The following is a 12158-nucleotide window of genomic DNA, read 5'->3' on the forward strand; positions in this document are numbered from 1 at the left end:
CACAGTGCGAACTCCATCATCAAGTTCGCTGATGACACCACTATTGTGGGGCGTATCACTGATGGGGATGAGTCAGGATATAGAAGGGAGATCGAGCAACTGCCCATATGGTGCCAGCGCAATAACCTGGCCCTCAACACCAGCAAAACCAAGGAACTGATTGTGGACTTTGGAAGGAGTAGGAGGGGGACCCACACCCCCATTTATATCAATGGGTTGATGGTTGAAAGGGTCAAGAACTTCAAATTCCTGGGCGTGCACATCTCTGAAGATCTTTCCTGGTCCGAGAACACTAACGCAATTATCAAAAAAGCTCATCAGCGCCTCTACTTCCTGAGAAGATTACGGAGAGTCGGTTTGTCAAGGAAGACTCTCTCTAACTTCTACAGGTGCACAGTAGAGAGCATGCTGACCGGTTGCATCGTGGCTTGGTTCGGCAATTTGAGCGCCTTGGAGAGGAAAAGACTACAAAAAGTAGTAAACACTGCCCAGTCCATCATCGGCTCTGACCTTCCTTCCATCGAGGGGATTTATCGCAGTCGTTGCCTCAAAAAGGCTCATCAAAGACCCACACCATCCTGGCCACACACTCATCTCCCTGCTACCTTCAGGTAGAAGGTACAGGAGCCTGAAGACTGCAACAACCAGGTTCAGGAATAGCTACTTCCCCACAGCCATCAGGCTATTAAACCTGGCTCGGACAAAACTCTGAACATTAATAACCTCTTTCTGCTATTTGCACTTTATCAGTTTATTTATTCATGTGTGTATATATTTATATCATGGTATATGGACACATTTATCTGTTTTGTAGTAAGTGCCTACTAATTTCTGTGTGCTTAAGCAAAGCAAGAATTTCATTGTCCTATACAGGGACACATGACAATAAACTCACTTGAACTTGAACTTGAACTTGTAGATAGACTCAAGGGCCTGTCCCACTTACGTGATTTTTTTCGGCGACTTGCCAACACCCGTCATAGTCGCAGCAGGTGGCAGAAACTCTTCGACCAGAAAAGGATACGACTTTGGGCGACTACTCACGACCATACAGGCGTCACGTGTCGACATGTCGCAGGGGTGACGCCTGTATAGTCGTGAGTAGTCGCCCAAAGAGTCGTACCTTTTTCTGGTCGCCGCTGAATTTTCAACACGTTGAAAACTTTCGGAGACCTGCTGCTTCTGTAAATCGTCCCTAGTGTGAAGTGCTAGTGTACGGGGTGTACGGGGACCAGGTGGGCCTGGTTCCATGCTGTACCTCTAAAGTCCAAAGACTACTTTTGGGGAAAACCTTTGATAGATTTAGTGCACATCTCATAACAAGGAGAGGATGAGGTGTGTGGGAAGGAACTGTCGATGTTGCTTTGCACCGAAGGCAGACACAAAAAGCTGGAGTAACTTAGCGGGTCAGGCAGCATCTTAGGAGAAAATGAATAGGTGACGTTTCAATAGACAATAGACAATAGGTGCTGGAGTAGGCCATTCAGCCCTTCGAGCCAGCACTGCCATTCAATGTGATCATGGCTGATCATCCCCAATCAGTACCCCGTTTCGGGACGAGCCCCTTCTACAATAGTGGTGTCAGGACTTTCATATGAAGAAAGACTGGATAGACTTGGTTTATACTCGCTAGAATTTAGGAGATTGAGAGGGGATCTTATAGAAACGTACAAAATTCTTATGGGGTTGGACAGGCTAGATGCAGGAAGATTGTTCCCGATGTTGGGGAAGTCCAGGACAAGGGGTCACAGCTTAAGGATAAGGGGGAAATCCTTTAGGACCGAGATGAGAAGAAACTTTTTCACACAGAGAGTGGTGAATCTCTGGAACTCTCTGCCACAGAGGGTAGTTGAGGCCAGTTCATTGGCTATATTTAAGAGGGAGTTAGATGTGGCCCTTGTGGCTAAAGGGATCAGGGGGTATGGAGAGAAGGCAGGTACGGGATACTGAGTTGGATGATCAGCCATGATCATATTGAATGGTGGTGCAGGCTCGAAGGGCCGAATGGCCTACTCCTGCACCTATTTTCTATGTATCTATGTATCTAAGACATGCACAGGGCTTGAATGGCCATTATCTGATCAGACACGGATGTGCATGGAAGTGTTTGAGGCCATGGGGGTCATATCATCTTCCACAGCTCCATTGCTTCACCAGGGAAAGGGAATGGTTTGGAGTGGGCTGGAGAGGGGTTGGCGGTGGAGGGTACAAGATAAACGCCATTCTTCGCCGCAACTCTATTGAGATGGGCAAGAGATGTCAACGTGAGCATGTAGAACATCACTTTTGATTCTATTCACTCACTTTGCTGAAAAGCCTATTCATTTGGCGCTGATGTGACTGGCGCTGACAGTAACATTAAGTTAAATGTGAAAGAGCAAAGAAATTGTCCACCGTGGAGATGGATGATTAGAATTTCTTCACCACTCCAGCTCTGTGCACCTTGCAGATCCACGGAAATGATTAAAAATGTCAAATGGAAGCCACGGAACAAGGAGATCATCCAAGCAATATTCATCATGTCAATCTGAGTGAAGAACTCGACACCCTGCATTATATGGGAACCTTGGTGGGAATTAATCAATGGCTACCACGCTCGGAAAGCAAAACGCGGGCATCTTGATGAAGAGACCTGAAGTCGTAACTAATTTATTTGAGTTCTAACAGAATTAGTCTCTTGTCACTTTGTAATATCTGCCATTGCCTCTGGCACATCTCTCAGCCACTGTGGCTGATCGCAAATAATCTTTCTTCCCATCTTGAATAAATGAGCATTCAGAGGTCACTGGCAGCGAGAGAAAAAGGAGCTGGAGCTGTTAAGGAGCTGTCCTTCCATTCTCCTTGCTGGGAAGTTTCAGCGAGGGAGAGCAGAGAGAGAGAACGAGGAACAAACTTGGGCCAAAGTCACCTCACGCGCCGTGGACATCAGGCGAGAATGGGATAGTGGTCGAAAAGGGAGTGGCAAGGGGCGGCACGGTGGCGCAGTGGTAGAGTCGCTTCCTCACAGCGCCAGAGACCCTGGTTCGATCCTGACTACGGGTTGCTGTCTGAACGGAGTTTGCACGTTCTCTGGGTTTTCTCCGGGTGCTTCGATTTCCTCCCAGACTCGATAGATGTACAGGTTTGTAGGTCAATTGGCTTCAGTAAGATTGTAAATTGGCCCTATCAGATCGTGAGAGGAATAGATCGGGTAGATGCACAAAATCTCTTGCCCAGAGTAGGTGAATCAGGACAAGAGGACATAGGTTCAAGATGAAGATTTAATAGGTATCTGAGGGGTAACATTTTCACACAAAGGTGCTGGGCGTATAGAACAAGCTGCCAGGGCAGGTAGTTGAGGTAGGGACTATCCCAACGTTAAAGAAACAGTTAGACAGGTTCATGGATAGGACAGATTTGGAGGGATATGGGCCGAACATGGGCAGGTTGGACTACTGTAGCTGGGACATGTTGGCAAGTTGGGCTGAAGGGCCCATTTCCATACTGTATGACTCTATGACTAGCGTGTAGGATAGTGTTAGTATGTGGGGATGATCGCTGGTCGGCGCGGACTCGGTGGTCCACTGTCTGTCAAAGTGGTGCACAATCAACAGGCAACGATGGCCTTTCCCCACATAGTCATCCCCTCATATCTGAGACGGAAAATTGCACAGCACATGAGCATTCCAGTCCTCTGTGACTGTGACGTCTCCAACAGGTCTTCCAATTAATTACATAGAAACATAGACAATAGGTGCAGGAGTAGGCCATTCGGCCCTTCAAGCCAGCACCGCCATTCAATATGATCATGGCTGATCGTCCACAATCACTACCCCGTTCCTGCTTTCTCCCCATATCCCTTGATTCCGTTAGCCCAAAGAGCGACATCTAACTCTCTCTTGAAAACATCCAGCGAATTGGCCTCCACTGCCTTCGGTGGCAGAGAATTCCACAGATTCACACCTCCTGCATCTAGCCTGCCTAATCCCTTAAGTATTTTATATGGTATCCTTCTAAATCCCACTGAATAAAAGCCCAGTCGATCCATTCTTTCATCGTGGACGACAGATGGCACAATGGGCTAAGTGTTCGGCTGGCAACCGGAAGGTAGCTGGTTCGAATCCCGCTTGGAGTGCATACTGTCGTTGTGTCCTTGGGCAAGACACTTCACCCACCTTTGCCTGTGTGTGTCCTTGGGCAAGACACTTCACCCACCTTTGCCTGTGTGTGTGAATGTAATTATGTGAAGCACTTTGGGGTCAATGCAAGTTGACTAAAAATGTGCTATATATAAATAAAAAGAAAAAAAAAATCATAGGTCACAGAGGAGGGAGAGATAGATCAGCCATGATTGAATGGCGGAGTAGACTTGATGGGCCGAATGGCCTAATTCTACTCCTATCACTTGATCGTATTTATAAGTCTCTATCCAACTCTTTTGGAAGTGACTGTTGAACACACTTCCCCCATCTTGCAGATGATGCGTTCATGCCACCCTACAACACCTCGCTGTGGAAAACCAGGGTAGACACAAAATGCTGGAGTAACTCAGCCGGTCAGGCAGCATCTTTGGAGAAAATGAGCAGGTGATGTTTTCCGGGTCGAGACCCTTCTTCGGACAGAGTGTCAGGGGAAAGATATGCACGGTGATGTAGAACAAATGAACAAAACATATATATGAACAAAACAAAAGGAACAATGATCAAGGAAAGGTGGAGCCCACAATGGTCCATTGTTGGCTGTGGGCTGGGTGATAATGAGTTATACAGACAATGAAACTCAACAGACAATGAGACTAGTACAACGACTAAGGTGGGGGAGGGACAGAGAGAGAGGGGATGCAAGGGTTACTTGAAGTTGGAGAAATCAATATTCATACTGCCCAAGCGAAATATGGCATGCTGTCCCAAACCAACTATGAGAGTTTCTTTACTGAATGGAGCCACAGGAAACTGCAGATGCTGGTTTACAAAAAAGATACAAAGTGCTGGAGTGTCTCTGCGGGTCAGGCAGCATCTCCGGAGACCATGAATAAATAACGTTTTGGGTCAAGACCCTTCGTGTAATCGGTGACGTTTGGGTCGGGAGCTTTCTTCAGACTGAAGGAGGGTCCCATCCCGAAACATTGCCCATTCATGTTCTCCAGAGATTCTACCTCACCTGCTGAGTTACCCCAGCAGTATAAACGTGTAGAAAGGAACTACAGATGCTGGTTTATACCGAAGGTAGCCACAAAGCTCGGTGGGACAGGCAGCATCTCTGGAGAAAAGGAATAGGTGACGTTTTGGGTCTCGGACGGGTTGAAGAAGGGTTCCGACACAAAACCTTACCTATTTCTTTTCATCGGAGATGCTGCCTGACCCGCCGAGTTACTCCAGCACTTTGCGTCTCCCTCCAGCAGTTTGTACCTTTTCTTGACTCGAGATTTTTTTCTTTTTCTCGAGCTGGCTTCTTGCCAATTTGTTTAATTCTGGTTATCCAACAATAATACTGCTGGGAATATGACTGTACAGAAGATATTCATCGCTTTCCTGCCGCGCTATAGAAAGCAGGCCAACCCTTCCAGATCAGCAATCATTTGCACATCATTAGAAATAAATGGGAATGGAATCTGCGGCAGAACTGCTACGAAAAAGGTCACATCTCCACTTAATCTTCAGACGCCTGCACAAATGGGTAAGAATGGTTTTCTGTTCAGTTCATATTTTTTTAAGTTTAGTTTAGTTTAGAGATACAGCACGGAAACAGGCCCTTCGGCCCATCAAGTCCGCGCCGACCAGCGATCCCCGCACACTAACACCACCCCCACACACTAACATGGGGGACAATTTACACTTATAGCAAGCCAAGTAACCTACCTTAAAGTACGTCTTCGGAGTGTGGGAGGAAGCCGAAGATCTCGGCGAAAACCCACGCAGGTCACGGGGAGAACGTACGAACGCCGTACAGACAAGCACCCGCAGTCGGGATCGAACCTGAATCTCCGGCGCTGCAAGTGTTGTAAGGCGAGCAACTTTACCGCTGCGCCACCGTGGCCGCCCGTGCCATTTTAATGTTCTAGTTACAATTGCTATACAAAGGTGGACGGACATTGGCATCTTTCCCTCTTTGGAGGCTCACAATTTCTGCGATTGCCATAGCTACCCTGTGAAGGTCATCATTTGCGGCAAATATCTCAGCTTTCTCTCCCGAGCTGCTGAAGCTAGTGAGATTTCCACTACATTCTTACTTATTAATGAGGACTCGATTTGCAACGATCTCCCAATTGGATTTTTTGTAGTTGCTCATAAATCATAACATGCATTCAAATATACTTGTATAAAAAATTACATGATTTGATTAAACTCCGGCAATTGTAAGTGACATCTGTTCAACATGGCAATGATGGTTAACAAATGCTTTTCAAAATGATTACACAGCGTTGAATCAATGCAGCTTAAGATGCAAGAAAATGTGTAATTAATAACATGTGTCACAACTAGCAGGGGCGAGGATACACAATGGGACAATTACAGGCTCAAGGGAATTCTATGAGGATCCATTTCCAGTGCAGCACTGGAGATTAGGAGAGTCAAGAGTCAAAAGTGTTTATTTGTCAACTCTGCACAACGGCGTTTTGAACAGAAGTTTAGTTTGGTTTCGGTTGGGGCAGCACGGTGGCGCAGCGGTAGAGTTGATGCCCGACAGCGCCAGACTCCCTGCTTCGATCCTGACTACGGGTGCTGTCTGTACGGAGATTGTACGGAGTTTGAAGAAGGGTCTCGACCCGAAACGTCACCTATTCCCTTTACCCAGAGATGTCACCTGACCCGCTGGGTTACTCCAGCATTTTATGTCTATCGTCGGAGTTGGGACGTTCACCCTGTGACCGCGTAGGTTTTCTCCGGGTGCTCCGGTTTCATCTCACATTCCAAAGATGTACAGGTTTGTAGATTAATTGGCTTCTGTAAATTGTAAGATTGTCCCTGGCGTGTAGGATAGTGCTAGTGTACGGGGTGGTTGCTGGTCGGCGCGGACGTGATGAGCAGAAGGGCCCCGCTCCACACTGTATCTCTAAGGTCTAGTCAAAGGCTAAAGTCTAGACTCTAATGGGCCTGCCCCACTTACACGACTTGCCGACACCTGTCATAGTCGCAGCAGGCCGCCGAACATGTTGAAAATCCAGCGGCGACCAGAACAAGGGACGACCCTTTGGGCGACTACTCACGACCATACAGGCTTCACCCCGCGACATGTCGCCTGTATGGTCGTGAGTCGTCTCCTCAGTCGCCCAAAGAGTCATAGCGTCTTTCTGGTCGCCGCTGAATTTTCAACATGTTGAACATTTTCGGCGACCTGCAACGACCTATGACGGGTGCCGGCAGTCGCCGAAAAAGTTGTGTAAGTGGGACAGGCCCATTACTAAGTAACAACCAATATTCACTTGGTATCTCCCTTGCCTCGCTCTTCAAAGCCATAGAATGAATGAATGAATGAATGAATGAATGAATGCATAAGTTTATTGGCCAAGTATGTACACATACAAGGAATTTGTCTTGATGCTCTGCTCGACATACAGTAAACCATTCAGAATAAAACATAAAACATTAAGAATCAAACATTATAGTTTATACATGTGAATGAAATAAAATACCAGAGCCTCAGAGGGAGGTGGAGGCAGGTTCTCTGGATGCTTTCAAGAGAGAGCTTGATAGGGCTCTTAAAAATAGCGGAGTCAGGGGATATGGGGAGAAGGCAGGAACGGGGTACTGATTGGGGATGATCACATTAAATGGCGGTGCTGGCTTGAAGGGCCGAATGGCCTACTCCTGCACCTATTGTCTATTGTCTATTGTCTATTGTCTATTGAGGCTACAGACCATTGGTTATTGAGGAGAGCTACTGCTCGGGAAAAAAATCTGTTTTGTTACAAAATGATGCCTTAGCTAGTCTAGTCTTTGTGTGCTGGTCCCAGATGGATCTGCGATCAGACATTACAATCGCTCCACTCTTTTCAATCTATATTTCGTCAGCAGCATTTCTTAAACTAATTATGCCATCATTAATCGGACTTTAATGGAACTTAACATTGTATCTGAACACTGTGGACAACTTGATCGTAATAATGTTTAGCCCTTTCGCTGGTTGGATAGCACACAACAAAGTAGCTTTTCACTGTACCCTCTGTACATGTGCCAACAAGATAGTAATCAAAACCAAGTCACACAACAGGATAACAAGTCTAGACACAAGGAACTGCAGATGCTGGTTTACAAAAAGAGACAAAACATAGAAACATAGACAACAGGTGCAGGAATAGGCCATTCAGCCCTTCGAGCCAGCACTGCCATTCTATATGATTATGGCTGATCATCCAAAATCAGTACACCATTCCCCCTTTCTCCCCATATTCCTTGATTCCATTAGCCCCAAGAGCTAAATCTAAATCTCACTTGAAAACATTCAGTGAATGGGCCTCCATTGCCGTCTGTGGCAGAGAATTCCACAGATTCACAACTTCCTGGGTGAAAATATTTCTCCTCATCTCAGTCCTGTTGTTGTTACTTGCATGGAGCGGAGCACCAAGGCAAATTCCTTGTATGTGTACATACTTGGCCAATAAACTTATTAATTAATTAAATGACCCACCCCTTATTCTTAAACTGTGACCCCTGGACTCCCCCAACATGGAGAACATTTCTCCTGTATCTAGCCTGCCCAATCCCTTAACAATTGCATATGTTTCTATAAGATATCCTCTCATCCTTCTAAATTTCAGTGAATACAAGCCCAGTCGACCCATTCTTTCCTCATATGTCAGTCCCGCCATCCTGGGAATTAACCTGGTGAACCTACGCTGCACTCTCTCAATAGCAAGAATGCTCTTCCACAAGAAAATGCTCAAGTGAGTCTGAGTTACTCCAGCATTTTGTATCAACTTCAGTACAAGGCATCATCTGCAGTTCCCTCGTATATAAGAAGTTTGCCGAGCTCACACTCAACAGTATCCGTCACTTTGATAATCCCTGAGAATGGCACCAAAAATCCGCACTTACTGCAAGGAAGATCTGTAAGGAACTGCTGGTGACTTCGATGTACTGGTAGTCGAGCAGGCATCCCGCCACCGTGATCACGTGGTGGTCCTGGGGCGAATGGTCGGCCGGCGTCACCGGGGTCACAACGCAACCCGGTCCATTCTCCATCCACCACGAGCGGTGGAGCGAGGTGTTGAAGGTCATGACAAAGTCCCTGTCCTGCAGAGTGAAAGTACAACAAAGTCCATTAGCCGCCAGAGTGCCCGTGGAAACACAGCGGGAAATATCACACAGAGCACATTTACGACCGTCCTGACCGCGGGTGCTGTCTGTGTGGAGTTTGCACGTTCTCCCCGTGACCGCGTAGGTTTTCCCTGGGGGCTCCAGTTTCCTTCCACACTCCAAAGACGTGCAGGCTTTGGTAAAAATTGTAAATTGCCCCTAGTGTGTAGGATAGTGCCAGCGTGGGGATTGCTTGTCAGTGCGGACTCGGTGGGTGTTGAAGGGACTGCTTCCCCGCTGTATCTCCCAATGAAACGAAACTAATATGGAACAATACAGCACAGGAACAGGCCCTTCGGCCCACAATGTCTGTGCCGAACACGATGCCATGACCATCTCTTCTCTGCCTGTACATATCTCCTGTGCCCAGCCACCAGAATATCCGTGGAAACGCTGGTGGGGGCATCGATAACTTGCATCGAAGAGGTGGGCATCTTCCCCGCTGGGTTCATTCACGACAAGGAAGAATCGACAGAAAGAAAAGGGGTGGCGTGGTGGCGCAGCGGTAGAGTTGCTGCCTTACTGCGTCAGAGACCTGGGTTTGATCCTGACTACGGGTGCTGTCTGTACGGAGTTTGTACGTTTGTTGAACAAGTCAGCACTGGAACAGGCCCTTCGGCCCACAATGTATGTACATTCCTCCTGTGCCGCGAGGGTTTTTCTCTGGTTTCCCCCCCCACACACTCCAAAGTCATCAAGGTTTGCAAGATAATCGGCTTCGGTAAAATAGTGCGTAGGATAGTGCTAGTGCACGGGGTGATCGCTGGTCGGCGCGGGCACGGTGGGCCGACGAGGCCTGTTTCCCCGCTGTATCTCTAAAGTCTCAAGCCCAATTCCATCTTTGTAAGTGTTGGTTCCATTAGCTGATAAATCGTCTGGTTCAGGAGCCATAATGGGTTTACAAGCACTTAACATCCCAATCCTCAGAGGGCGTTTCACTTGAAACGGTCTCACTTCTCCACACACCCAATCCCTGCCTGTTTGCAGGCACCGTTTGCTCACTCCACTGTGTATTGTAATCCCTTGCAATGGCCATCCCTCCCAGTGCTGCTGCTGCATGGTTTTTAATCACAAGGATGTATTCCATCCAGTGATCCCATCCGGCTCGAGTGGAATGATCACACATTTACATTCACCCTCCGTCACTTGCACCGAGCACTGTAGCAGCTGGGTATTATAATGTAGTGGAGCGGCACGATGGCGCAGCGGTAGAGTTGCTGCCTTACAGCGCCAGAGGCCCGGGTTCAATCCTGACCACGGCCCATCAAGTCTACTCCGCCATTCAATCATGGCCGGTCTATCTCTCCCTCCTAGCCCTATTCTCCCGCCCTCTCCCCATAACCTCTGACACCCGTACTAATCAAGAATCTATCTCTGCCTTAAAAATATCCATTAACTTGGCCTCCACGGCCTTCTGTGGCAAATAATTCCACAGATTCACCACCATCTGACTAAAGAGGTGCTGTCTGTATGGAGTTTGTGACCACGTGGGTTTTCCCCGGGTGCTCCGGTTTCCTCCCACACTCCAAAGACGTACAATAGACAATAGACAATAGGTGCAGGAGGAGGCCATTCGGCCCTTCCAGCCAGCACCGCCATTCAATGTGATCACGGCTGATCATCCCCAATCAGTACCCCGTTCCTGCCTTCTCCCCATATACCCTGACTCCGCTATTTTTAAGAGCCCTATCTAGCTTTGGTAAAAATAGTAAATTGCCCCTAGCGTATAGGATGTATGGGGATAGCATGTCGGTGTGGACTCGGTGGGCTGAAGGGGCTGCCTCCACGTTTTATCTCCCAGCTAAACTAAACTAATATGGAACAATACAGCACAGGAACAGGCCCTTCGGCCCACAATGTCTGTGCTGAACACGATGCCAAGACCAACTCTTCCCTGCCTGTACATATCTCCTGTACATACCCCTGGGGCTATTCCAAAGTCTCTTGAAGGCCACTGCCATGTAAGATGAATGCACAAAGTCTTTTGCCCAGAGTGGGGGAATCAAAAACAAGTGGACACATATTGAAGGTGAGAGGGGCATTTTAACATGAACCCGAGAGACACCATCTTCACTCGGAGGGTGGTGGGTCTATAGAACGAGTTGCTGGGGTAGGGTGTTGAGCACATACTACAAGAGCATTTAAATAACATTTGGACAGTGGCATGGATAGGAAACGTTTAGAAGGATATGGTCCAAGCAAGGGCAAGTGGGACTAACATAGATTGACCATCAGAGGTGTCAGAGGTTATGGGGTGAAGGCAGTAGAATGGGGTTAGGAAGGAGAGATAGATCAGCCATGATTGAATGGCGGAGTAGACTTAATGGGCCGAATGGCCTAATTCCACTCCTATTCCTTATGATCCTGGCCGGAATGGACATTGTCATTGTTCCTTGGCTGGCATGGATGAGTTGGGCCGAAGGGCCTGTTTCCGTGCTGTATGACTCTATAAATCTGCCTTCACCACCGACCCCTCTGTGTAAAAGAAACTTGTCCCGTGTTTTGGTGCCCTTTCCAAAGTGCACGCTGCAGGTCTTAAAGGTGATGCCTGCTCCAGGCAAGTCCCAAAATGTACCGATCGCCCTGTGTCATCCCATTTGCCCGCATGTGGCCCATTTCCCTCTTTCACCCACCGTACCACCATACCCTTCTGAAGAAGGGTCTCGACCCGAAACGTCGCCCATTCCTTCTCTCCAGAGATGCTGCCTGTCCCGCTGAGTTACTCCAGCTTTTTGTGTCTACCTTCGATTTAAACCAGCATCTGCAGTTCTTTCTTACACATACTACCATACCCTGCAGGCTTGCCGTTCCCATTAACATTCCCCTTTCTCCTGCTGCAAATATTATCCGTATGGGAACGTCGGGATGTGTAGAAAGGAACTG

The 12158-nt window shown here is 47.7% G+C and overlaps 1 protein-coding gene across 1 annotated transcript in view; it reads right to left on the bottom strand.

Moving 5' to 3' along the window:
* Nucleotides 1–12158, bottom strand: part of nkain1 (sodium/potassium transporting ATPase interacting 1) — a 331689-nt gene that overhangs the window by 16645 nt on the left and 302886 nt on the right. The window contains exon 5 of the mRNA XM_033044991.1: nucleotides 9015–9212. Coding sequence (XP_032900882.1) covers nucleotides 9015–9212 — 198 coding nt within the window. The remainder of the gene's footprint in view (nucleotides 1–9014; nucleotides 9213–12158) is intronic.

This window comes from Amblyraja radiata, chromosome 27 (genome assembly GCF_010909765.2).
Source record: "Amblyraja radiata isolate CabotCenter1 chromosome 27, sAmbRad1.1.pri, whole genome shotgun sequence".
NCBI lineage: Eukaryota > Metazoa > Chordata > Chondrichthyes > Rajiformes > Rajidae > Amblyraja > Amblyraja radiata.